Source organism: Nannizzia gypsea, genomic scaffold, assembly GCF_000150975.2.
Source record: "Nannizzia gypsea CBS 118893 supercont1.2 genomic scaffold, whole genome shotgun sequence".
Classification (NCBI taxonomy): domain Eukaryota; kingdom Fungi; phylum Ascomycota; class Eurotiomycetes; order Onygenales; family Arthrodermataceae; genus Nannizzia; species Nannizzia gypsea.
The window spans coordinates 2,032,075-2,058,307 of record NW_003345200.1 but is presented as its reverse complement, the minus strand read 5'-3'; the positions used below and the strand labels follow the sequence as shown (position 1 = coordinate 2,058,307).

General features: G+C 49.3%; 9 protein-coding genes and 1 non-coding gene across 10 annotated transcripts; 5 read left to right on the top strand and 5 right to left on the bottom strand.

Moving 5' to 3' along the window:
• Nucleotides 1-65: 65 nt before the first annotated feature.
• Nucleotides 66-965, bottom strand: MGYG_02790 (Fum3p; the record flags this gene model as incomplete). Its single annotated transcript, XM_003175212.1, has 1 exon — nt 66-965. One exon carries the CDS (start codon nt 963-965, stop codon nt 66-68), a length of 900 nt encoding a protein of 299 aa, XP_003175260.1.
• Nucleotides 966-2,751: 1,786 nt separating this feature from the next.
• MGYG_10532 lies at nt 2,752-2,856 on the top strand. The gene has a single exon. It is a non-coding gene; the product is annotated as a tRNA-Arg (tRNA).
• Nucleotides 2,857-3,465: 609 nt separating this feature from the next.
• MGYG_02789 (FMP42) lies at nt 3,466-5,342 on the top strand (the record flags this gene model as incomplete). Its single annotated transcript, XM_003175211.1, has 3 exons — nt 3,466-3,538; nt 3,649-3,811; nt 3,869-5,342. 3 exons carry the CDS (start codon nt 3,466-3,468, stop codon nt 5,340-5,342), a joined length of 1,710 nt encoding a protein of 569 aa, XP_003175259.1.
• Nucleotides 5,343-5,525: 183 nt separating this feature from the next.
• MGYG_02788 (acetamidase) lies at nt 5,526-7,502 on the bottom strand (the record flags this gene model as incomplete). Its single annotated transcript, XM_003175210.1, has 4 exons — nt 5,526-6,370; nt 6,441-6,911; nt 6,967-7,370; nt 7,462-7,502. The coding sequence occupies 4 exons, from the start codon at nt 7,500-7,502 to the stop codon at nt 5,526-5,528; spliced, it is 1,761 nt and encodes a 586-aa protein (XP_003175258.1).
• A 314-nt stretch (nt 7,503-7,816) lies between these two features.
• On the bottom strand, nt 7,817-9,467 carry MGYG_02787 (hypothetical protein; the record flags this gene model as incomplete). Its single annotated transcript, XM_003175209.1, has 4 exons — nt 7,817-8,034; nt 8,099-8,170; nt 8,228-8,275; nt 8,330-9,467. The coding sequence occupies 4 exons, from the start codon at nt 9,465-9,467 to the stop codon at nt 7,817-7,819; spliced, it is 1,476 nt and encodes a 491-aa protein (XP_003175257.1).
• A 1,095-nt stretch (nt 9,468-10,562) lies between these two features.
• Nucleotides 10,563-11,365, top strand: MGYG_02786 (splicing factor U2AF subunit; the record flags this gene model as incomplete). Its single annotated transcript, XM_003175208.1, has 3 exons — nt 10,563-10,607; nt 10,708-10,963; nt 11,037-11,365. The coding sequence occupies 3 exons, from the start codon at nt 10,563-10,565 to the stop codon at nt 11,363-11,365; spliced, it is 630 nt and encodes a 209-aa protein (XP_003175256.1).
• Nucleotides 11,366-12,475: 1,110 nt separating this feature from the next.
• Nucleotides 12,476-14,665, top strand: MGYG_02785 (hypothetical protein; the record flags this gene model as incomplete). The annotated part of the gene is made up of 2 exons (XM_003175207.1): nt 12,476-12,613; nt 12,719-14,665. The coding sequence occupies 2 exons, from the start codon at nt 12,476-12,478 to the stop codon at nt 14,663-14,665; spliced, it is 2,085 nt and encodes a 694-aa protein (XP_003175255.1).
• A 687-nt stretch (nt 14,666-15,352) lies between these two features.
• On the bottom strand, nt 15,353-17,140 carry MGYG_02784 (UTP-glucose-1-phosphate uridylyltransferase; the record flags this gene model as incomplete). The annotated part of the gene is made up of 2 exons (XM_003175206.1): nt 15,353-16,816; nt 17,039-17,140. The coding sequence occupies 2 exons, from the start codon at nt 17,138-17,140 to the stop codon at nt 15,353-15,355; spliced, it is 1,566 nt and encodes a 521-aa protein (XP_003175254.1).
• Nucleotides 17,141-18,458: 1,318 nt separating this feature from the next.
• MGYG_02783 (hypothetical protein) lies at nt 18,459-19,848 on the top strand (the record flags this gene model as incomplete). Its single annotated transcript, XM_003175205.1, has 3 exons — nt 18,459-18,883; nt 19,011-19,445; nt 19,521-19,848. 3 exons carry the CDS (start codon nt 18,459-18,461, stop codon nt 19,846-19,848), a joined length of 1,188 nt encoding a protein of 395 aa, XP_003175253.1.
• Nucleotides 19,849-20,302: 454 nt separating this feature from the next.
• MGYG_02782 (tricalbin-1) lies at nt 20,303-25,202 on the bottom strand (the record flags this gene model as incomplete). Its single annotated transcript, XM_003175204.1, has 7 exons — nt 20,303-21,652; nt 21,713-21,858; nt 21,916-22,056; nt 22,117-24,444; nt 24,515-24,740; nt 24,866-24,967; nt 25,044-25,202. The coding sequence occupies 7 exons, from the start codon at nt 25,200-25,202 to the stop codon at nt 20,303-20,305; spliced, it is 4,452 nt and encodes a 1,483-aa protein (XP_003175252.1).
• Nucleotides 25,203-26,233: the final 1,031 nt, after the last annotated feature.

The window sequence follows — 26,233 nt, the reverse complement described above, 5'->3', positions numbered from 1 at the left end:
CGACTGATTGACTGGTACGCCGCAGACCGATCTTACATCGTCGAATGAATGATATATTAACCACCTTAGTTCTTTTCTCCCAACCCTAACTTCTTCCCAATATCCGATCCTTGATAGGACCAGATGATAGCTGGTCCGTCTTCAACTATAGGCCACTGGCTTCGGAACCCAAGCATTGCTTGGCCTCGGTATGCCATGGATTCTGCAATCTCACGGGAAATTGAAAGAGGGTGCGCTTGCTCAGGGGACAATATCCTCCGAATAAAACTCATGGACAAACCACGTCGGAATTCATCAGCTGTACTATTGGTACCACCACCGTGAACGACCTTTCCTGAGAAAAAGGCACAGTCTCCTGGGTTCATGACACCTGAGATGGTCTTGTCAACACCCGGCAACTCTCCGTCCTCGAGCCGCTCAAAGCTTTCATTGTGATTGGTTCCAGGGGCAAAAACTGTCGCGCCATTCTCCGCTGTAAATGGTGTGAGTGCAACCATGAAATTGCATATCGCCTCTGGCATGGCAGGGCCTCCTATGGCAAATGGGTACCACAATTCGAGGTCACGATGGATGGGTTGTGGTTTGCTTCCTGGGCCAATTTCAATGACATCGCTTGTATTCATCCAGTACCCGTCTAGAGGAGAATCGATAAACACCCGCTCCAAAAGAGAATGCATAAAGTCGTGCTCCAAAATCTCGTGACGAAAAACAGGGCTGACGGTTGATAGTTGGCCAAGCCGTTTGGTTTTCTTTCCAAAGAAGTCGTCTGCTTCTTTATTCCCATCTAGACGAGAAGTGTATCCCGCTATTAGTTTTTGCAAGGCAGGCTCCACGTCGGCAGTAAACCGCTCCAGCTGATCCTTCGTTACAAACTGCTCAATAACCACCACTCCATTCTTCTTGTAGCTTTCAAAGATAACGTCAGGCCCAGCTGACATGGGGAACCGTTCAATTTGCTCAGACATGACTGCGTAACTTGTATGAAAACAACAGGAAAATTCCAATGTGCACGTACACCAGCTTAGGGTATGACTCTGGAGCGTTAAGGAAGGAAATAATTTAATTCCCAGAACAGAGTGATGGCGGGTTTGGGGCTTAATTATACCTCCTGTCAGCTCATCGTTTCCCCTCTTTTTAGGACATCGACGCCTTTGGGTCCACCCTCTGAACCCTTATTCGAAGCAGCATGACCATCGTGCAGGCCTCAAAATCAGGTACGCCTGCTTCATGCAACGTGACGATCCTTGTGGTTAGAAAACCTTTGGTGCCACTATTGCTATCCCAATTTGGTAGTTACACAAACCCAACGCGCAGCCAGGGCGTTAGATAAGGCAGATACCTAGATGGCTTAATGACTTATCACGTTTCTCCCGCTGAGCTGGAAAACACATGTCAATTGGAAATAGCAATGAAGCGTATAGCCATGCTCTATAGTGGTATTATTCAATATACATCACTATTTATGAGCTATATACGTTTACTCATTCAATCTCAAAAAGCTTTGCCTAATATTTCATTTGTTCAGCAGGGAGGAGGATATTTGTGTCACCACACGTTGAAGTTGCACCAGTGACGACAGACGTTAATGTACCATCCCCCGTACGGAATTGTCCTGATAACCGTCGAGGAGACAGCGGCACTTCAACGCAAGGCCTTCCAAGCGGACTGAAGCTCAGGATATAGCTACACTACCGAGAACTATAGGCTCATTCCCCCCTATTTTTACTCTCATAAAGGAGAATAAGGACAATAACCAAAGACGGAGGCGCAAGAAGTCGACAAGATCAAGATAGCATAGTAATTCAAGCTCTAGGACAACCATGCTTGAATGACGTGGCGCAAATCTGTAGAGCCACCAAGTCAGATAGATTTCATTTTCACCTGGGAAGAAAGATTAACCAGTTGTGTTGGAAACACCAATGGTTGGTCAATATCATAACGAACATTTGAGTGGACAAGGATTTTTAAGCCACCAGATATGCTACGCTGTGCTGACAGGAGGAATACTGGCGAAAAGAAAGAATGACGTTTTGTGATTCTGTGGGCTGATGGTGAGCTGAAAGCCTAAGATATGGGTTTAACCAGCTTAGAAATTCGCCTGGTTACAATGAGCATATACGACGCGCCTTGGAGTTGGCTTCCACTTAGTTCAAGGGGGACATTTCAGAAAAATCTTAATGGGAAAAGAGATCAAATTCACGAATCTGTCATAAGCCGAGGCACCGCGTACGAGGGTCTTTATTCCGACATTCGCTGTGGCATGTTCTCCTTCAGTCTCTAATCGCTTTGATCTTCGTTTAAGAGACTAGCGTCTGATATTAGTCCAGTTCCATTTGAAAGAGACTGAACGTCCCATGGCATATGCTTATGCACGGAAAACAGACCTGGCTTGCTGATTAGCAGTTTCCACTGCCTCGAAGGATATAGACTTGAGGAGAGAATTTTATTTTTAAGGCGTCGGTTTTCAATTGGTGAAATAGAGAATCGAAAGTGGAAGTCGAAACATTTGTATACTTGAGCTCTTAGTTACTTATGAAAATCTGGGTTAGTTATTCCATTATTAAGTCTCAGCCTAATATCCAATGGGAGCGGTATTACGATATTGTATCCATACATCAACGAGAAGAACCTATTCTTGATTCATCAATCTATGGCTTCTCGTTGTGTCACTATTGGATATCGGTAAGGGGAGTGTCGTAGACATATATGTAAGTGGGATATAATTAGTTATATTTCAATTTTTACCCAAGAGGCCGCGTGGCCTAATGGTTAGGGCGTCGGATTTCGGTTCCACCCATCGTAAAACTATGGGTTCCCTACCTCCGAAGGATGTGCGTTCGAATCGCATCGTGGTCGTTTCTTTTTTTATTTTTATCTTTTCTGTGTTCCCAGCCTCTGTCTAACGAAAAGATTGCGATTCTTTAAAGCCCATGAAATCGCAGAGGCCTTATATCGAGTGATTTTACGTTGGAAGTCTCATTGCTGTGGTAAAATGCTAGTAAATCCATCATTTGTTCTCTTGTAGACATGCCTAGTCTTCCATTTAGAAAGTTTTATATTAACACAGACACGACTGAGATGTGACGTCATAAGTAACTAAACATTTGTTCACGTGAGAGCCGCGCCTAGAAACGCGGCGTCAAAGCTTCAATGTCAACAAACTTGACCTTCGAGATCAACTTCAAGGTCTCACCACGAATTCTTCAGGGCAGCACTCCAGGGGCTTGGGATGTCCAGCTTCAAGCTCCACTGCTCGAGGCTATCTGGTACTATTTCATACCGTGATTCAAGCCGTGTCTGCGGACAGACAGTGGAGAAAGTTACATCCTGCCTTGCTTGGACGCCATACACTACGAGGTGTAGCATATGTAATATGCCATGTAGTGGCACTTCCATTCAGTTGATTGATAGAGAGTAATAGACATCTTGGATTTACTCGTCAACCAGTGCGGAAAAGGCCACATCATGACTTACAGCTGTCGCTGGAAAAGACCATGCGTATTTGGTGCTTATGAGACAAGCAGGAACGTGAGGATAGGTAAGTTCTAATACCAGTGAAGCGAAATATTTCCCATTATTTCTAGCCTTGGAACTCTCAAGAGTTGTAGTTGGATGAGTAACTAATCCAGGCTTGCCTGTTGGATGTAGTGCAACTCATTATCGCTATAACATACTGCTCCTTGTCTTCTGGCATAATTTTTGGGTATGCTGCACTTAAACCAATCCTCATCAGTGAAGGTGTGTATAGCCATCTGTGCATGAATGACGAGGTTATCACAGCAGCGAGGGTGTGCGATAAACAGGAACTACGGTGCGTTATCTAATATACATAACCTACTCTACCACACAACACTAACCATTACGCTAGGCTTAATTTTATGTTCACTGTATCGGCAATAGCATCAAATCTCTTTGCCTTACCAAGTGGCGCCATCCTGGACAAGTATGGCCCTCGGTTTACAGGCGGAGTTGGTGCTATTCTCTTAGCGATGGGCTCTCTTTTATTTGCAACTGCTTCACATTTTCCTTATGACAGGCATTTGTTTGGATATACCCTTATGGCGATGGGCGGCGTAGCTGTTTTTATATCTTCTTTTCACCTGTCAAACTCTTTCCCAAAACATTCCGGCATAATACTGTCGATTTTGACCGGCGCATTTGACCTCTCGAGCGCTTTATTTTTACTCTTTCGCAGAGTTCACGGTGCAAACGCTTCACTGAAGTTTTTATTTCTTCTCTACCTCACTATTCCGGGCCTTATCTTGATTTCTCAAGTGTTCCTTATGCCATCAAGACCCTATAGCACTGTTGGGGAACTGATCGCGCACGCTCAAGAAATTTTGGCCGAAGAAATGGAGCACGATCGAGCTAACGTCATCTCGGGCTTCGAGCCGGGCCAACAGCCTTCCAGATACCGTCATACTGTAGAAAAAATCAAGGGCCTCCTTGAAGAAGAAGACTACGATCATATTAAAAACGTCTGGAAGTTTCCCTCTGTGAAGGTACTTGGCCAGAGACAGAATACCGGTAATCATCTATGGGGCATCCTGCACACCTTGCCAGCGTCAGAACAGATTGGTTCATGGTGGTTTATTCTATTAGCAGCCTTCGCGATGGGCCAGTTTCTTCGAATAAACTATTTTATCTCGACCCTCCGTGTACAGTACGATTACCTTTTGTCTTCTCCCGCCCTCGCCAGATCGTTAAATCAGCTATTTGACTGCCTCCTGCCTCTTGGAGGTATCATCAACGCCCCGTTTGTAGGGCTATTTCTCGACTATACCACATTACCATTTATGCTATTTATCCTTGTTGGCACAACTACCATCATTGGTTTTGCAGGCTGCATATCCAACAGTCTAACTATGGGATACATTAACATTATTCTATTCACATTATACCGGCCTTACTTTTATACGGCGGTTTCCGACTATACAGCAAAAATATTTGGTTTCCAGACCTTTGGGAAAGTCTACGGCCTGGTGATATTTGCTGCCAGTATAGGGAGCTTCCTTCAAACTCCGCTGGAAATGATAACTTTGAGGGAATTCAATGGTGACCCCGTACCGATAAATGTACTACTTACAGCTGGTACGTTTTTGGCTGGAGGAGTCTTGACTTTATTTGTCTGGCATAAGTCTAACGTTTATCGTTATTCTGATTTAACCCCTGAGGTGGATATCGAACCGAATTACAGTATTTTGCCGGTGGGAAGACCAAGTGTGGACATAGGGGACGATTCTGCTGCCGCCGAAGAACGAGATGTAGGGCAAACCGACCCGCTTCTCCATCCGCTCGACAAATTAGGCTCATCATCATCATCATATGGTGCCATACTCTAGGATGCTAATGCAGATACCGTCTTTGAATAATAAACCTCAAGTGTGTAATATGTATAACTTCTACAAACAGAAATAATAGTAGATGCAAATGACTAGAAAACTGTTGGTAATAGCACAATGACCGCTAGCTACTATAGGAAATAAGTCGATTGGACCAAAAAGAACAGTGATGATGCCAACCGTTTAGTCAACCTCCAAGAGCTGGTACTTTCCGCCCTCACCACCAGGGCCCTTGTATTCTTCCAAAGCTTGCTCAACGGCATGCATACAGCCGATAACCTTCTCCTCGTGCCATCTTCGTCCAACAACCTGGACCGCAATGGGGAGACCGTGCATAGCATCAGCATCGTAGTACTTCCAAGCACCGCGGGAGACAGCACTGTCAACGCCCAAGTTCTTCAACACGCGCTTGTACACATTCTTGCCCTTCTTGCCGTCGGGGCCAATAAGGGCATCCTTCTTAGCATCGACGTGTCCGACTGGAACGACACCGGCAGAGTAATCAAGCATGTTCCAGAAGAAAGTATAACCACAGGCACTGATGGCATCGGTCATAGCGCCATGAGGAAGCGCAGGGGTGGCATTGACAGGGCAAAGAATGAAGTCAAAGTCTTGCTCCTTAGCGTTCCACCACTCGTGCCATGTAGCACGGAAGGTTTCACGCTGAGCAACAAGCTTCCATTGTTGAGTAGCAGTCTTGAGGCCAAAGTCACGGAGAAGGTAGGCCCATGTAGGGTCACGCTTGATATAGCGTACGAAGAGGTAGTAGGCATATCGGAATGGCCAGGAGAACCAAGAGAAATTGGTTAGGTGGACAGCGCCTGGGTCAGAAGCTTCACCAGTTTGCAGGTGAGAATTGAAAGTTTCACAGCCATCAGCATTTAGCAGAAGGGAAGCGAGATTAAGCCCCATTAGGGAAGTGGCAGTCGCTGGCTCCTTGACCTCGACGATCGTGTGTCCGGCTGCAGTCAAAGCAGCAACAGTGGTGTTGATTCCACGGGCAACTGCGGGAGTTGGTGGTACAACGCCTGGAAACTTCATGTTAGTGACAAAAAGCGCAGGTTAAATGCGACTAGGAATGTAGAGGGAAATACTAACCATCGGATCTCATAACACCAATTCGGAGCTTCTTTGTCTTGGCCTCATTTTCTACCTCACTCCTCCAGACGATGGGGTGAACTGTGGTGTCGTACTTCCATGGCTCCATTCCAATAATGGAGCGGGCAAAGTAGGTCAAATCATTGAGTGTTCTTGCCATAGGGCTGAAGACACTGGGGACGCCCTCCTGTCCGGCCATACTGGTGCTGACACCAGCCTTTGGCCATCGACCAGTGCTGCAGCGGAGAGAATAGCAACCACTCCATGCTGCAGGAAGACGGACGGAACCAGCAACATCAGAGCCAACACCAATACGGCCTCCCATAGCCAATAGAGAAGCCTCACCACCAGAGGAGCCACCAGGAGTAAAGGCAGTCCCGTGGGGGTTACGGCAGACTCCCCAGAGATCATTGGTAGATTCGAACGAGAGTAGTGTGATTGGAAGGGCGGTCTTTGCATACGGAACAGCACCTGGGATCATGTCAGACAAAGTAATTATAAAGTGCGACTGCAAAAACCGACATACCTGCGTCTTTCAATAGCCTAACTAGGGCACCATCCTTTGCAGCTGGCTGACGGGTGTACCTCGTATAGCCCACGGAGGTGTCAAAGCCACCAACCTGGATGGAGTCCTTCAACGAGACGGGAATACCAGCCAATGGCCCCTGAAGGTTGATTCCGGACTTTGCCCATTCCTCGGACTCTGGAATCAGCAATTCTGTTATGCAATTGCATCGCTCCTGTGCCTTAATGGCGATCTTGCCATATGTATGTAGTACATCGATGGGGGCGAGGGCGCCTTTGTGGACGTCTTGGACGAGCTCTTCGATTGGCTTGTCGATCACCGACTGGTCAAATGCAGAGAATGGAGCATGATAGACAGAGGGCAGAGAAGCAAAGCGTTGCGATCTTTGGTTGCGCTTGAAGTTGCTGTATGTTGGTTCTACTTAGTAACTAGCCAGGTACCCGAGGCAACAACCAAACCAGGAGAGGGGAGAGGAATATGAAGTCCTAAGCTTACCGAGCGCTACGGTACTGAAAGTAGTCAAACGGAGGAAGCATTTTGGATCGTGGCTAAACTGTGGCATGCAATGGTGGTGTTCAAAAGAGTGGCTGGCTTGCAGCTCGAGGTTGCTTGTGGTTGTTACAACGAGGTTGGAGAGGAGGAAATGCGGAGAAAGATGCGCGCCTGCCGGGGATGTTATTTATGTATTGGCGGGCGGCTCGGCGCTAGGGAGCCGCGCTAAGCCGGCACAGAACGCCGAAGCCATTTCGGCATTAAACAAACATTGACCTGACATGGCATTCTTTGCACAGCTGGATAATTCTCCGTCTTCTTCTTCTTCTATGGCGAAGGTAGAAATAGATGATGATGGTTATTCTGGTTGAAGTGGGGGTGAGGTGAAGATGTAGAATGGCCATCTTAGCATCCCCTTTAGAGTACTGGCCTTCGGCGTCCTGCCCTCCTCAAGCAACTCACGACACCAGCGGCGGATAAGATTGCAAATGGAGTCCACGGCTGCATTCACTGCGTTCTTATCCTCGGCAAAGACTCTGATGATGGCCTCGCCCTCCTTATCATTCTCGATTCTGCCTATTTTTGCGGCTGGTTAACCCTCTGTGCCTGCAGCACTCAACACAACACCTTGGGGACATACAAGCAGCTTTCTTTACCTGAGCAAACGACTTAATCAACTCCACGCCGCCCATAATCATGGAAGATATTGCAGCTAGAGAGCCGTCAGTGGTTTGTTACCATTTTGAAAATATGGTGGTGGTTCACTTACACGGCATATTCACGAATGAGATATCCTTCCAATATGCTCCTTCGTGGACTTGAATGGGACGTTAGTTTATAAGCAATCACTATTATAAGGAGGAAGGCTTACGCATTGCAAACTGGAGTTTTACTCCAACAATATTACCACCATTTCTCTCGTTCCAAGTCACTAGGAGTTGGCCATTCCTCTCATCATTAGCCCATTGGTGTGCATACACGGAGTGTACCTGCCGAAGCATAGGATGTATATCTTCGGACTTTATCAGGCCATACATAATATATGGGCCTTGGATATCACGGGCCACACCGACTGTCACCACCGGTGTATTCGATTCGGTACCTCCAATGAATACCCAGTTGTAAAGATGGCCAAACATCTTCGAACGCATGATTGTTCCGGATGAATAGCCGCTAAACACAGGCACCGCCGCTAAAATATTCTGTGTGAAACCATACCCATCCCAGTACTCGTAGGCGCTGCGGTTTTCTGGCTCGTATTTCTCAACTCTGGCCAAATAGGTATCCTCTCCAAGTTTTCCCCAGGCATAGAAATAGTAGCTTTCTAGCACCGAGCAAAATGATCCAAAAGCAGGCTCACTATTAGTGAAAAGCAGCTTATCACGCATGATACGTTCAGCTCTGACTTCGTCCGTTCGTTTGTTCCCTACCGCAATGGCTAGGCTAACTCCTTGAAAAGTACTTTCAACCGTACCCTGAGTTGAGCGGGTCTGTATGTACTTCTGCAGCCACATATACCCTCCAATTGCATCCGGGTCAGGCTTGCAGAGGCCACCAGGCATTTCGAGTACGACTTTGCAGTTCTGATCTTTTTCAAGCTCCCGTTCAGTTTCTGTGAGAGGTAGGAAAGGTGCCATACCTCTGTTAACCGACACAGCAACATTCGCAATCGGATTCAGCTCTGGATCAGAGACCAGCGCTAATGAATTAGCGACTTCGCCTACTATTTGGCCCTTTGCGTCTTTCCATATCGTTGTACCGAAAACATGATACACGTTACCTCTAATGGTAAATGATCTGCCGTTTCCTCGAGGGTATATTGGCTTCATCTCATCGTTTAACTCGCCCAGGAAATAAAAAGTTGGAATTTTGGGAGGGTACTCCGCGCTACACTCTTCCATCCCGCTGGTGACCACAAGATTACCGCAGGGAGTTTCCACTTGCTCCAGCGCGCCGTACTTGGATACTGGCTGTATTTCCCCTTGAGATTGTTCGACGGATGGTAGCATTATGAATGCTGTTAATTTCTTATTACCTGCTGAAAGGCTCCAAAAAGTTAGCTAATATCTAGTCACTGATACAATAGGGCGCTATGGTATGATAATCTCCCTCGGCAAGTGATATATCTCACGGGAAGCCCCCGTACTGGAAACTCCCACAGTGAGTGCGAAGTTTTGATATATGCCAAAGGAGGGAAAGAGCCAGAAGTAATCAAAAGAGCTCGAGATTGAAAGGTAATAAAAGTAAGGAGACTTACAACAATAAACCCGGCTTTTGCTTTGAATACAATACTATTGAGAGGAGAATTGGTTATATCTATTAATAGGAAAAGCAGTGGAGAAGAGAAAGAGAAATTATATAAGAAAAGAGTCTGAGAAGTGAGAGCAAGGAGGATTTATGAAATATTCTGATGCACTATCTAGGTTCGTTACTATTTATCATGTCACTCGGCGAGCAGGGTAAAGCATATAGAAATATTGAGATGTCTATACCATATATAGATATCTTTGTGAATATATATATCAACATCTCCTTAACTTTAATGTAAAATGAGTAATTAATTCACACATCCTTTAGGCCATGATAAGTTTGGGATTGCTAGAATTGCCTGATAGTCAAATAAGGTAGTAGAGAGCCTTCACTGCTATATTCATTATCTATATCTGGCATCTAGGTTATTCTACCTATCTTAATACAAGTACCCTAAGAAACTAAGTCCTAACAAAATGAGTCTTTTCTTATGTTCCTATATGCGACTATATTCTCCATGCCACTCTCTCTTAAGTATATATCAGCTACCAAGTATCAACTATCAAATATCAAACATTATCTTGTAGCCCCTTTCTACTCTTCAACATGGAACCTTAAAACCGCAGGAAATGTAAGGTTCCGGCTTTACGTTACCCCGAGCTGTCAACACGTGACTCGCCACTCGCCCAAAGATTCGAAAGTCGAAAGAAACTCATGGAGAGAAAAAGCGATCAATCTTCGGTCAATTCAAAGCGAGTATCAGGAAGGAAACGCGGCCGCAGTCGCGGATATATCTTCAGCTTGACTTAAACAAGACCCTCACAGCGACCGTTCAGCTTCACGCATCGTCAAACATGGCCAACTACCTCGCTTCTATCTTCGGAACCGAGCAAGATAAGGTAAGCTCTCCTCCCCTTTGAGTCGAGCTCCAGCTTTGCGACCACGAGTTACGGCTGTCTTCTACTGCAGGCAAAAGCTAACATCGCGCTCGTCGCATAGGTTAACTGCTCGTTCTACTACAAAATTGGTGCCTGCCGTCACGGCGACCGCTGCTCGCGAAAGCATGTCAAGCCGTCATACTCGCAGACCATCCTACTACCGAACCTCTACCAGAACCCGCAATACGACCCCAAGAATAAGATGAACCCCAGCCAGCTGCAGAACCACTTTGATGCCTTCTATGAGGACTTTTGGTGTGAGATGTGCAAGTATGGTGAGATTGAAGAGGTAGTGGTGTGCGAGAACAATAACGACCGTATGTATTCATCATCATCCTCATCATCCATATGGTGTGTGCAACGAATACTTTGGCTAACAGTGCATATCAGATTTGATTGGAAACGTGTATGCCAGATTCAAGTACGAAGACTCTGCGCAGAAGGCCTGCGACGCGCTGAACTCTCGCTGGTATGCGGCTCGACCGATATACTGTGAACTATCGCCCGTCACCGATTTCCGAGAAGCGTGTTGCCGACTGAACAGCGGCGAAGGGTGTGTCCGAGGCGGCTTCTGCAATTTCATCCACCGCAAGGAGCCCAGCGAGGAACTTGACCGAGAGCTGGAGCTGTCGACAAAAAAATGGCTGAGACTTCGCGGCCGGGACGAACGGAGCGTAACCCGCAGCCCGAGCCCCGAGCCAACGAGGAAGCGGTACTGATCTGATCTCTTCTTCCATGGGCTGGCTCTGGCTCGTACATCTTGGGAATATTTCCTTAAGGGAAGGACATTTAATCTGCTGGTTTGGAAGCAAGGCGTTTGGTACTTTTTACGAAAACAGATAATAACACTCGATCGTGGCACCGGGGAGGGAAGTGCTCATCTCCACCGTGAAGATATGTATGCTTAAAAGGATATACGTACTTCCAATGCAGTTCATTGCGTCATAGTCCGGAGGCTCAGTTTTCTTGTCCCCGTCCCGTCTCTGTCCCGTCCAGGCACGGCGGCGAAGTTCGGATCCCGCTGTACACAGTAAAATGACGATCCATGGACGAGCACAAAAAGCTTCAGCTAAACTTCCGGAAGGCTACCTTATTAACTGTCCATGTTTCTTTTTCCTCTGCCTCTTCTTTTCTTATTCCTCTCGCCTGGCTGTTCTTTTGCTCTCTGATTCATCACCGGCCTTGCCTGCGCCGTCTTGCTCGTGACCTGATGTGGGGAGTCTGATCTGATTCTTCGAGGCAGCCGAGTCGCTCGCGGGTGCGGCGTCATAGATGGCATGACAGCGGGTAGAAAGACACACGTCTGGCGCTGGCTGTCTCCTATATATAACAGCCTTATAACAGCTATATATATCTGGCCCGTTATATACGCTGTGTGCCAGAGGGATTCCAACACACAAGCGCCCGTCGACTCTCATCTGCCTTGCCTGGGCCTCTCGTCCGTTGGGCAACAACTTTACCTAGGTCGACGATCCACGCTGTCGACTCCAAGATATATAACTAACTACTAATCCAATATATATATGTATACACCTTGCTGGTATCTCATTACGACATTCGCTTTGAGTAAGATCCTCGTCTGATTCTCTCTCGTCCGTCTCTGGGCGTTCGACTCTTGCTGCCTCTCTGCCTAGGCAACCATGCGCCCGCAGCCAACGACCCCTGCATCACAGCCTGTTTGCGCCTCATTCTTCTGGTTTTAAAAGCAAGCTGGGCCCCTCTTGACTCGAGAACGCCAGAGAGTCATACAAATAGAAACTTATACCGTGTGGAAAGGATATACCTAAGCAAGCAAAACGTTCTAAGAAAGCGACGGCTGGGGACGTCAAATGGTTGCTCTCGTGCAGTACAACGCGATGGGATCACAGCAGCCCCCGAAGGACTTCGACTGGGGCTTTCTTATACAGCCGGACAAGAGTCCCTCACCCAGACTCGAGCAGCTATGTCTAGGCCTCGCCAGTGTCATTGTGAATATACCCCGTTCTCTCGTCTCTTCTTTGCCTGTCGATATTATATTCATATTATTCTGTTATAAAAAATAATCATATGTATATGCTAATTGTGTAAAATAGTCTGAACTCGACCCTTCATCTTCTACAAAAGAGCTTACGCCTGAGAAACTGGCTGCCTTCTATCGTGCTGTCGGAGGAAACTATGATAGCTTGTTTCTGAAGACTCCTAGTGCCTCTCTTTCGTTTATATACCAGTCTCTGGGATGCTTCCATACCCTCCAGCCGACCAAGAATGCCTTCGAGGCACCGTCTATTCCAGCCTTGCTGCCACATGGCTATATACGATGGCAGACAATCCAGCTCTTGCTATGCCCCGAAGAACATGCCCCTTTTCTCCAGAGAGCAGTGGAAATGTTTGATATAGTTGATGTTCATGAAGGATTCTTGCTTCCCAAGAGCATTCCAGCGTCTGCTTTCCCCTCACAACCAGATCCTGATATGGTCAGATGGCATGAAACTGTCAGTAATCGTCTAGAATCAGAGTCTGCTTCGACAAGTCCACATACACGACCACCTAGTAATGCGCATCCTTCTTCGTCTACACGAACTCGTCAGTCAAGGCCAAACGAAGACGAAGGTGACTACTTCAGTCAGAGTCATTACTATTCACCTGCTGGTAGAAAGGGCCCTGCTACATCGAGGCCGGGCTCTAAGGAACCGCATGGTCGTGTCCCACACCCCTTACGGTATGCCGAAGCAGCCAAGTATACAGGAGACCCGGGACCCAAGACAGCTGGCTATGAGCGACCTGCACAGGCGCCTCGATCCAAAACTTCATACCATTATCGTGGACATTCCAGCCCGCCGAGTGCGTACAGACGGTCATGGGCACACCCCGAATCATCAGATGATGACAACGAAGGAGCTGCTCCCGCCGAAGATATTCGTGCACACCATCAGAGCCGAACCAGTGAACAACGATATGACCAGCAGCATCCTCTCCATGACGACGACATGTTTCCTCCTCATTCTTCCCATGCAAGACATCATTCTCATGAATCCATGCATCGCCAACGACAACATTCATATCAACCCATGCACGAGACACCAAGGAGGAGAATAGACGAAGAAGGGCCCGAGATTTACTACTCCTACCCTCCATCAAAACATATTCCCGAAATCAAACCAACAACAACCTACGGCGACGATGAGACAGCAAACGCATTCCCTTCGCCAAAGCAGCACAGCCACCACTTCCACCCAAGATATGTAGATCTATTCGACGACGATGGTATGATCAACTTCAACCACTCCTCTCCCAGCGCTCAACGAGGCTCAAGGGCCAGCAACCTGGCAGAACGGTCTCATCATCACCCGGCTGAAAACACACACATGTCCCCTCCGATATCCCCTACAACAATAGAGCCATACGGCGAATCAATACATCCAGATCATCGATCACACCTGCACCGACACCAATCCCTCCGCGATCCCAGACATAGGAAAGCAAGAGGTCGGAGGAGCGTTGAGATTCGTCCTCGCTCTCACTCTCGCGAATCCCCGTCTCGTCGCCAGCATCATTACTATCAGGACTACAGACATCCAGATGACCAGATCCATTCATCTCGAAGCGCCAGGGAGCGAGGACGAGAGCGAGGACGAGATCGAGACCCGGAACGCTCCCGGTCCCGTCCGCGAAGAGGCGAAGATGAAACATGGAGCGAAAGCGATAGCAGCATCGAAACCTCAGACGACGAGTACGATATTCCCGTCCCAGCTGCACAAGCACAGGGGCAACCGTCCGCCTCATCATCGTATGCGCCTCCAGCGCCCATGCCCCCCACCGCGGGTCCGATACCAATAGTAAATTCTAGCGGGGCGACACGGGAAACCAGCAGGCGAGCGAAATATGCTGCGAAGTTGGAATCTACGATTAAGAACGGGCTGAAGAGTTCCGGTAGCGGCAAGGAGAAGAGGAGGAAGAATAGGAGCAGTAGTGAGGCGCAATATGGTGGTTATTCAGGGGCTCGACCACGGTCTTGGTCTGCGCACCGGAGACGAAGTTAACACCGCGTATGGTATGAATGCAGTTATCATGACGGCCGACCACAGTTAACTGGTTTTACTTATTCCACTTATTTGTATTTTTGGTCTCGGAAGGACATCATCTTTCTCTTCTCTTGTTCGGTTTGGAGTTCTACGGCATTGGGATCATAGGGAGGGAGTATGCTGACACGAAGTTGAATGCAATCTATTGTTTTTTGATATGATGTTGAATGCAGGGATGAAATAACCCGTATGACCTAATAGATTTGATGCATTGCATATTTTTCCGTCAATCATTAGGTACAATGAATTGATTATAGGGCATCGGCTCGCAGTAGAAGGACAGATTGGATGGCGAGTATGTTTGTCCATTTCAAATGGTCATTTTTCCTCCATGCACGTATAACCGCTCATTTTATATTTGGTTTCCGGGTGTCTTTTCCTCTCTCGGCATATGTAAAGGGGAAGGAATGTCAGTGAATATGCATGTGTTATTGATTTATTAGGAGACGCTCAGGGGTGGAAAAAAGACAACGCCGACGACAACGGATTTTTTTCTTTAATGTGAAATAGGAAACTTTGCACGCAGACAGAGGGAAAATCGGATTAAAACAGCATAATGTAGAGCAAGCAGCCTGGTAGCCAGTAATATGGCCAGGAGGGGAATGGTAGTGGAATGCGTGAAGTGGAAAAAAAGGGGCAACGCATTTAATGTTCCAGAATGCGAAGACTGCCCTGGACGACGACGTTCTCAAGGATGGAGCCTGGAGGGATATCAATGGTGCTGCCCTCGGTAGCGACGATGATGACAGTACCCTTGAGGGTGACGCCACGGCCGAGGTTGACTGCACCGGAGATGGTGAGGTGGTCTAGCTCGAGGATACGAGGAATGCTGGGGATGTGGTTCATGAAGTCAGAGACCTTCTTGAAGTCTGTTCCGAGCTTGATCAGGGGAGCGTCACCGAAACGGTTGGGGTCGATGACGAGCTGGCCATGCTTGAGAGTGTAGAGGTCAGACTTGACGAGCATGAGATCTGAGCAGGTCTTGACGGGCAAGAAGCGGCGACGGGGCACGTTGACTCCGTGTGCGTTCTTGAAGTGGCGGATGGCGGCACCGACGGCAGTCTCGAGCTGGATGATGGAGATATCTGCCTCGCCCTTCTTGTCGGCAGGGATGGTCTTGCCGTTGGGGATGATTTCCATCTGAAGACCGCCCTCTTCAACAACACGCTTGACGGCGCGGAGGTTCATCCAGATGTTGTTGGTGTTGAAGTACTTGAACTTCTTGATGGACTTGAACTCGTTGACGTGCTCCTTGGGCACCTGGGCAATTTCAAGAAGACGGGCTTTGCCTTCGTAGTCGATGATGGTACCACCCTTGACGTCGGCCTTGGTCTTGTTGGTCAGCTCCATGATGTACTCGGCGTCGTTCTTGACCATGTGCTCGAGGATGCGCATGTCGACGACAGCACCCAAGTTGTCAGCGTTGGAAAGGAAGATGATCTCGACGCCGCGTTCGAGCAGCTTGTCGAGGGTGCCGGAGTTCATGAGGGACTCGAAGACGTCTCCGTGGCCTGGGGGGTACCAGTCAGTGATGGCGGAGTCGTAGCTCTTGGGGGCTGGGAGAAGGGAGTCCCTGAGGATACGGGGGTATCTGGACTGGTTGAAGGTGATGATATCGATGTTGTGGCCCTCGTACTTCTTGATGATGGACTGGGTGTCGTCGTCGGTGTTGAAGGAGTTCATGAGCACCAGGGGCACGCTGACGTTGTAGGTGCGGTTGAGGTACTCGATCTGTCTGACGGAGAGGTCGAGGAAGGACATGCCCTCACGGACCTCGATGACGGACTTGGGGCCTACGCATCCCATGGAAGTACCCAGGCCACCATTGAGCTTGACGACTGCGAGCTTCTTGAGGTACTCGACGGAGGCCGACTCGCCCAGGTTCTCGTACTCGACGACCTGGTTGGGCTGTGGAGGAGCAATGCGGTCCCAGGAGAGGACGTTGCCCTTGGCCTTGTCGTTCAGGTATCTGCGGAAGAGCGAGAAGAAGTTGTCCATCTCGGCCTCGAACCGCTTCTTTTCGGCGGGATCCTTGACGGTATCGCTGAGGGCGTTGAGGGCGTTACGCATCTGCGCGGCCGCCACGTTTGTCGAGGCACTCTCGAAGGCCTGTCTATATTAGCCATTGTCCTTGACACACCATTGCCCATTGTCCATTGACCGTAGAGTCTTAAATCACAACAGGTAGTAACAGAGATATAATAGGTGTTCATGACAGCAGAGTCGTGGTGTTGTTGGTATCCCCCCTCTTGTAGCGGTATAGCCAAACAAGCACCAAAACACACCAAACGCACCAAACGTCGCGAAAGAAGAGAAGAGAAGAAGACTCACCATGTTGGACTGAGACTTGAAGTGGTGTCTGCTCTGGCCCTCATCGCGTCTCTCTGCTCCTGGAGCCTGGAGATGGGTTGGGAACACCCTGCTACTAGCCATGTTGAGGGACTTGGGTGTTTCTTGTTGTGTTTAGTGCTAAACTCAGAGCTTCGAGAGAGCTGTCCGGCAAGTCAATTGAGCGAGGTCAGACACAGGCAGACGACCTAGAGACGGACAGAAGGAGACGAGACGGTCAGCTTGAGCTTGGGTGTTGGTGCTGGAGTTGAAGGGGACGAAGTCGTTCGAGGGGTTGAAGTTGACGCAGGCGAAGCGACGGTTGGGCAGGCAGAGGCAGGGTTCAAGGCAGGTTTAAGAGAAGCAGCAAGCCGGAAGCAGGGAAGTAGAAGATACGCAGCGGGCAGACGAGAAGGAGACAGACACGACTTACCTGGTTGAAGCTGAAGCTGAAGCTGGTGGTGGTAGAGTTGAAGATGTTAGAAGAAGAAGAGAAGAAGAAGAGATGAGAAGGAAAAGAGCTTCAACAGTCTCAGTCTTATATTAAAGCAGGAGGATAACACAGCCAGACATGAGATTAAAATAAGTAACGACTATCTTACGTAGCTCAGGGGCAAAAGGAATCTCCCTGGAACGAGCTCTACGGAGTAAGGGTCTATATATATATATATATATATATATATACAGTATACAGCATACGGTGCATATATCATATCATATCCTCCCTTCTTCTCCATCTTCATATCTTCGTAGCTGCTGTCCCAGCCAGCTTGCGGCCTCAACCACCTGCGTCCCTCCCTCTCCCTGCTTGCTTGCTTATACTTGCTTGCTTCTTCTTCCCGCGTCTGCTTCTTCTTTTCTTCTTCGTGGCAAGTCTTGCTGCATCTTCTGCGTCCTCTACCTCCCTCACTCCCTGCTTGCTTCTTGCGTCTGCGTCTGCTCTTCAGGTCACAACCAGGCAAATCTGCGCCCCTGGACCCAGAACGTGAGAGGCTGCGCTGGTTCTATTTATTTCTGCTGGGTCCTTGTTGCTTCTGCTAGGCCAGGGACCCCCTGATCGACTGCTAGCGAGTTAGTCAGATTACAAGAAAGACACAGCCAGGACAGTGTAGGAAGACAGTGTAGAAGTCTTACAGTAGTAGATAACTACTCCATAGTTAGAAGTAGTAGATGTAGAAGACGAAGAAGCTGAAGATGAAGCTGACGTCGAGCTCGTAGACTCAAAAAGAAGAACAAGACTTGGCGGTTTTACTTTGTCCCTTTTTTGGTTTCTGCAAAAAACCTCATCTCGACCTGCAAAAAAGACGTGGGAAAAGGGATAAGACAAGGCACAGGTAAGAAACCGAGACAGAGACACGGCGGAGACGAAGAAGAGATAAAATAGCTGATTTGCACGGTAGAAAGCAAAAGACGACAAGGCGCCATGGCACAGCAGGGCGAGAGACGATCAGAGAGCTCGACCAACTGGCGGCAAAAGGAGCAGCTGCCGGCTACGAGTCCTGACATCCCCGGGTCGATATCCTTCGATCGGTCGAGATGGAAGCCGGGTAGTAGCAGCAGCGGTGAGGGAGGCATCCGCGGCTTTCGAGGCTGGGAGGCCGTTGACAGTGGCAGAGGCAGCCTGAAGTCGCTGGGAGCCAGATACCACGAGTCTCCCCCTACAAGCACAGGCACAGGCACAGGGCCGTCGTCGTCCTCGTCCTCACATGCGCAGACGCCCGTTCACCCGGCCATCGTCGAGCGGAGGAGGCTATATGTCGGGAACATGCCATACATGGCGAAGAAGGAGGACGTCGTCGAGCTCTTTGGCGGTCACGGCGAAGACGAGGCCAGCAGCCCCTACAACATGTACGTCCCAGACTCTTTCCTTTTTAACTTGATCTTTTTTTTTGCTTGCTTTCTTTTCGTATTATTATTCCTCTCAGTTCCTAACCTAGAACGACACCGGTCTTATTCTCATTGGGTGTGTGTGAAGAGAGCGAATTAATATATCAATTGACCCCTTTACGGGGCGGAATCCATCATACTGCTTCGTGGACCTCAAGACGGCAGACCAGGCCCGAAAGGCCATGGCTGATTTAAACGGTAAGCTCATGCTGGGCCGTCCCGTCAAGGTCAATCCGGGAATTCCCAGGGCAGATCTACAGCCGCCGCTGGGCCGGCGAGACCTGGACCTGGACACGTCGGAGTTTAGGGAGAAGTCAACGGAGCAGCAGCAGCAACAGCAGCAGCAGGCGGAGACATACCCTCCCAAGTTCGTCTTTGAACGGTGGACCCGAGACGATGCCTCGAAGCACTGGTACGGCTACGCTGCGGAGGGGCGCCGGCTGTTTGTCGGCGGCCTGCCCAGGATGCGTAACCAGCCTACCGTCGACTACGAGATCCGCAAGGTCTTCTATGGGTTTAACATGTATGTCTGCGGCCTTCCGCTCCCCTCGTCTGAACTAGGTCTATAGTACCAACATGTTACTGACTGCATAACTAGTGAGGCAATAAGTAAAGTCATAATATCTAATAAGGACAGGCTCCCCCTGTCAGGAAGCCAGTATTACTACGTCTTCGTCGACCTAGAGTCTGCAGAGGAGGCTGATAAGGCTCTCAAGGCCCTGGACGGTGTCAGCGCCATCTACGGCAACCGTCTGAACATAAAGAAGGCCAGAGGTGATTCTCGCAAGCCGTCTGAACGAGACCGCTGGCGAGCGCAGAACCAGAAAGAGGACGAAGAGAAGACTGCTGCCAAACAACAAGACCAGGATCATCATCTCCTTGATGCTCCTATTGAAGCCGAGGGAATCAGCCAGTCGCTTGTATAACTTCATTCTTGGTTGGCTTATTCTTATTCTTATTCTTGTCCTTATTTTACTCGTTATTTATGATCATTTAATTTACTAAGGCCCTCCTTTTTGGTTACATGTGGCCATTTGGATAAGACAAATAAAAACTACGATGCATATGATTGATTTGATACTGATAAAATCTTAAAAAAAGAACATGACGTTTCTCTCTCATTACCTCCCATCCAAGAAGAAGAACAAGAATGAAAAACAAGGCTTGCTACTGCTATTATTAGCTCGAAGGTTATACTGAGGTTAAAAGCAGGTAGTATAGAAGATTGGCTGGCATGATAAGTGAAATAGAAAACAATATCAAAAAGGCCGAAAGAAAAGAGGTATCGCAGAAACAAGAAAAACAGACAGACAGATGGATAGCCTAGTATACGAGATTCAATAAGGACAGATTCTTTTATTTTCACTTTCCCTTCTCCGCTCAATTAGATGTGCTCACGCCGCTGACGCTTCGTTTCGATAGGAAACTTCTACGTGGCTTGGGAGAGTCAGCGACGCTGTCTTCTGTACCAACGTTGGAGTGGGAAGTACCTGGCCTCAAGGACGAGGACTCCGAAGACGTAAAGATAGTCTTGATAGTCACGAAGCCATTTCCAACCTTGACGTTACGCTCCTTGCCTGCGTTCGACCCTTGGTCGTCAAGGAAGAAGAGCGCTTCTCCCAGGATATCGTCTGATCCGAAGATGGCGTGGTCCTTGACTTGCAGCTGGAACTGCGCGTCGGCCGTCACCGAGTTGATCTTGATGGTCTCGTGGTCGGGGTCGAATTGCACGGGTGCCTCGGACTCATGGACCTTGTGGGCTTTGGACTTGTGGATTTCTTTCATCCCTTTGCTGGTCTGTTGCTTGACTACTACTCGGACGTTAGTGGAGCGTGGATAGCCGGTGGCAGAGACAATGGTGACGTTGGCTACGCCCGTCTCGCCCTTGATGCTAGAGACGCCGAGCCCGGCCTGGGAGGCGCTACTGCGTGTGCGAGAGTGTGACATTACGGGGGATCCGGAGGGGGAGTCTGCTAGAGCTCCCGCGCGCTGGGGGGTTGCTGGCGCCGAGATCTCGACGCTGGGTGTATGGCCGTGGGCCCCGTTGCTGGCGGCGGTAGCTGCTTCTGCGTCCGCGTCTCCATCAGCGTGGGCACGGCTGGACCGCTTGAAGCCGTGTTTCAAGAAAGATGCTCCCTTGACCACTCCGCCTCCAAGCATGGTAACTCCCTTGACGGGAGCTCCTACAATCTTTCCTGGCGTTGCAAAAGTGCCAGAGAATGTGGATGAACCTTGTCGAGAACGGGTAACGTAGGCTGGCTTGAAGAGCAGCTTCAGTCGGATTGCACCAGACTTGCCATCGAGAGGAAGGCTGATCTCCTGGGGCTGGAATGGCTCCAGCTGCGTAAGGTCAATAACGGTACCACCAAGGTAGTCTGCCTTATCACCAAAGTCCCAGTCGTAAACATCGGCTCTAAAGCTGGCTGCAATTCTAGACTTGATGGGCGTTTCGAAAAATTCGTTCCAAGCCGGATGCAGCGTCTTCTTCTGCACCTTGGTCTTGAACACTTCCTTATCTCCAAGCTTGAACTTGCAGTATGGGTCACTGTATCCGTTTCGATCTGCTGATGGTAGGTCGGCAGCATCCAGGACGTCCACTCGGAGATTTCCCATGTTGTTGATACTCTCAGCTGGGTCAAGCTTCATCTTAACTGGGAGATACTTCAAGCTCACGGTAACCTTGCTGTTGATGCCATCGGATCCTCTCAGAACGAGCTCAGTTGGTTTATACTATCACATTGTCAGTCAAAATGAGATTCTTCCATATAGTGGCGAGACGTTGGAACTAACCAAGCATTGCTGGAGAGTGGCCAGGGTTGGCCCGGAGAGTTTGGCAATCGAATGATCATCAGAGTCTTCACCGGGACGGTCAGACTTGTCAACAAGGCGCAGCGTGATCTTAGAGAACTCCATTTCAGGAACGAATGCATCACCGACTATATAATTTGATTAGCAGTATCCAATATATAGATCATGGATAATTCTTTACTTACTATCGCCAAATACCATATGCTTGTGTTGAATCTTTGGGGAGGTGTAAGTTGGGTACAGGTTGTCATCCATCAAGACCTCGAGCTGGGTGCCAGTGTTTGAGAAATCACCCTCCTCTAGCTTGAAAACAATCAAACCAGATTCTATCGGTCGTTAGCTTTCCCATCCGCTTGTAATATATCTCGTATCAGATAACAACATACCATATTTGTGCACATCCTGAGGAGTAAGGCGGATCTTTGGCACTTCCTTCTCAGCCTTCTCGCCGTTGGTCAGGCCATCAGTGCTTGAACGAGCACCACCGTTCGTGGTAGCCTCAGCTTTGGTAGTAGAGTCTGAGTCACTCGGCATGCTACCACCTTCTTCAGCAGTGGCAGCAGCAAGCTCCTTCTGGGCCTCAAGCTCCTCTGCCTCTTCATCAGGGTCAATGACGTTGAGAGTTGGATAGAAGGCAACAGTGTAGTTGAGGACTCCCTTCTGGTTACTACGGCCATCGAGCTTAAGAGGAGTGGACAAGTCTCTCTTCTCATCATGGACTTCGTATTCGCCGTCCTCGCCCTCGTTTATGTACTCAGCAACGTTCAATTCAACCAAACCAAGCGGTCTGTCCTTTCCAATGGATTCATCGTCCATGACTTCAAGGATCAGCTTTTCGCGGGGAGAGTTGACAGGCACGTAGAGGACCTCATCCCACTCGGGGTTCAAGTTGTTCAACCAGGTGACGGTACGGCGAGTTTCCATTCCAGCCTTCAAGACACGTAGATAGGGGTCAGATTTGCCCATAGTCTCGACATTTCGGAGGTCTTTTGCGCTCTTGATGTGAAGTCTCATGACACCGATAGGGTTGATATAGCCACCGCTGCCAACGACGCCCTTGAGAGCAACTGGCTTCCATTCCAACCTCATCTTGACACGACCGGTTTTGGCACCAGAAAGTTCGAACCATTCCTTGCCCTTTTCCATCATCTTCAACATGTCGTTTAACTTCATCTGCTGCTTTCCGAGAATTGGATCAGTAGCAAGGTCACGATCATCCTTGATCATCATTCCGAGGCGAGCGGTCTTACGATCGCTGATGAGGATTTCCTTTGACGGGTCGGGGAAGATGGGGTTGTTGGTGCGCTTCAGCTTCTTGGTGATGTGGACTTCCTTGCCGTTAAGGAGCAGGACAGCATAAGGGTTGAGTTGCCCGATAAAGGACTTGCTTCCATCGAGATCCTTTGCCTGCTCGACGGTGAACTTAACAATACCGGTGTTGAGTTCCGGTGGAGGTTCAATGGCACCGCTCTCAGTCTTCGTGGCCGTCAGGACGGGGAAGAAGCGAACGTCTGCCTGCATCACGCCACGATGACGGCCGTTTAGCATAACATCGAGGTTAAGATTCTCATGCACCTCCTCTGTCTCAAGAGACTCCAGGGAGAAGGTTGCGGTTCCGAGTGCGACGTCCTTTCGGATTTCGTTCCAGTCGAAGACCTGTAGGGTGAGGGCATCAGTGAAAGAGGTGATGATAACATAGAGCGTCTCATTCCACTTGGGGTTGGAAGTATCATGTGCTGTCTTTGTCCTGCCGAGTTCGGTTCGGCTGTTAATCGAAACCAAGGTGTAAGGGTCTGGAGTGCTGGAGAACTGGTCGGCTTTCTTGAGGCCGTTGGCTCCATGGATAGTGACGGCGAGAACACCAATGGCCTGGTCAACTGGGCTGCCAGCGAGCATTTTAGCTATTTCGACGGGGAAAACGTTTGGTTCATACATCATTGGGGCCAGGTTTCCGTGGATCTGCTCAGTGATGAAGCTCTCGAGACCGGGAATAAAGTTGATATCGAAACCGAGGGTTTCACCACCAAGGGGTTTACAGACGTAGTCGATCTCGGGTTTACCCAAGAAAGAGATATCAATACGCTCGACGTGTGGGAACTGGATTTGCAGCTTTACTTTTACTCTCATCAGGCCGGAGAAGGCAAAGTCCTCCACGATGACATCGAGGCCTTTGCTGACAATACCCTTACCGACACGAACTTCAAGCACAACCTTGGGGTTGATCTTGTCCTTGATCTGGCGAGCAGTCATGTCCATCTTATCAGCAGGCGTGAAGCTGAACTTCCAGTCCATGAGGACAATATCTGGCTCAGTCTTGGGGTAGGTCTTGACATGCTCGAGGCGCGGTGGCTTGCTACCGAGTGTGAATGTCTTGAGACGCAAGCTGTCGAGGAAAGCCGGGGTAGAGGTGCTGAGGACCTGGTCCACGGAGCAAATGATAGAGTGGGCAAGGTTTGGAGCGTAGATGGGCCAGAACTTGGCAAGGAAGCTGTTTATCCATTCGAGAGTCTCAGAGTCCGTCTCGAGCTTGTTCTTAGCCAGTTCTCGGGTAATATCATCGCGGAAGTTTCGTCGAACACGGCGGATAGAGGTACGGTAGTAGGTGCCACAGGCAGCCATGACGAGGAACACCCATCCCAAGCCACCACCAAGGAGGGCAACGATCCAGGAGGCTAGACAAGCGAATATGATAACCGCAGAGTTGTGGTACCAATCTACAGCAGCGATGTTAGTTGCTGAGCCTCCTATTCTAACAAATACATACTATCATGGCGGGATGCATACCTCCGAAGAATTTATCGTCAAGCCTGCCCTCTAGGATGGTCGGAGGCAGTCCGGGCTCGTCGCCGTTGCTCTCTTCTGTAGCCGGAGCAGAGAATCGAGGAGCCCATCCAGTTCGGCCGGGGGCGAATTTCTCCTCTTCAGTAAGTTCCTTGACCTCCATCTTTGGTTTGTCTTCTCCATCAGCTTTTTCCATTTGATCGGGCTTCTTCGTGCCATTTGTAGTTCCCTAGAAGAAGGACAAGATTCAAGTCAGTCTTTGAAGTGAATTGGCGATAATAAAGGAACTGAATTGAAACAGCGGAATGGCGAAAATGGCAGTGAACAATGTTGAGAGGTCGCCTTTCAACGTACAATATCCGTAGCTGGAGCAACGGCACCAGCCTGCTTCCCATTGATAGCATGATTCCCATTTGTTCCATTCGTGCCATTCCTCTGGAAACCAGCAGGTATCGCCTACACCTTGTCAGTCAAAATCCACTATAGTATTTGGTGTAGATAGGGAGGAAGAGGAGGGGGGAAGCTGACGTACCATCTTTGCCTGTTCAGCTTTCTTCTCTGGCGACGCATCCGGGTCGAACTGGAACGCAGGCACCCCGGCCTGCTTGCTCTCGTCCACCAGCTTCTTCTCGATGGACTCTGGCGCCGGACGAGCAGCGTCGGTGGCTGGTACTTCTCCCTGCGTAGCCATGGCTGCGGGCTGCAATTGGATGTTCCCCCTTGGTCGTCGTCACTTGTCGATGCCGTTCAAGTCGCGGGAACGAGCGTCATGCGGTGAGAGAGCGAGAGCGAGAGAGAGGGAGAAAGGAAGAGGATAATATGCAGACAGAGACGTGGGAGAGCGCAGCTGCAATGCAGGATTAACTGCTGCTGCTGCTGCTGCTGTGGGTGGTTGCTGTGGTTTTTGGTTTGGTTTGGTTTGGTTTATGCTGTTCCAACTAGTTAGTTTGGCCGGAGTTGTTGGTCCTACGCAAACACCAGCAGACGACACAGCAGGGCGTTTCTCACACACAGAACCAACAGCGATGGGGAGAAGGAGGGTCAATTAAGTTCTGGCTCAGTCGGCGGAGCTGGAGATGAATAAAATAGTCGGCTGGGAGAAAATGCAGAGAGAAAAAAGCAACGACTGACAAGAGTTGAGGCCAAAGAGGACGGCCGCAGTCTCACCAACCAACACCCCGGACGAGGGCCGCGATGTGGAACCTGGCTTGGGGAAGAAGATGACGATGAAGGACGAAGAAGAAGCAAAAGAGACGCAGACGGTGGCAGCTTTACACAGGGACGGACGGCCTTTTTACACAGAGCTGAGTGCGCCTTGCTGGTGGACTGAAGACCACAGATTTGTATCAGCAAACTACCACGACGTCAACCACCAAATCTATCCAGGTCAATGGCCGAACACAAGCAAGACGGGGTAGACGAGACGACAGGCTTCCTGGTGGCAATTAACAGGACGCATCCCTACAATTAACGCCGTCATCGCGATCGTGCCTTTTTTTGCGCCAGATGCGAGCTTGTAGCTTGCAGGGAAGCAGCTTCTGGGACCAAGCAGCCGATACGATGACACGCAACCAGGGACTCCACCACCTCACCAGCCACGCTCTCTGTCTATGGCCGACAAGAGGGAGCAGAAGATGAGGGAGAGGGTTGGCCGCGGCAGACGCACTCTCAATAATGGATCGTGGTATCATGATATCGTGATACGGACAGCTCGATCGTGGC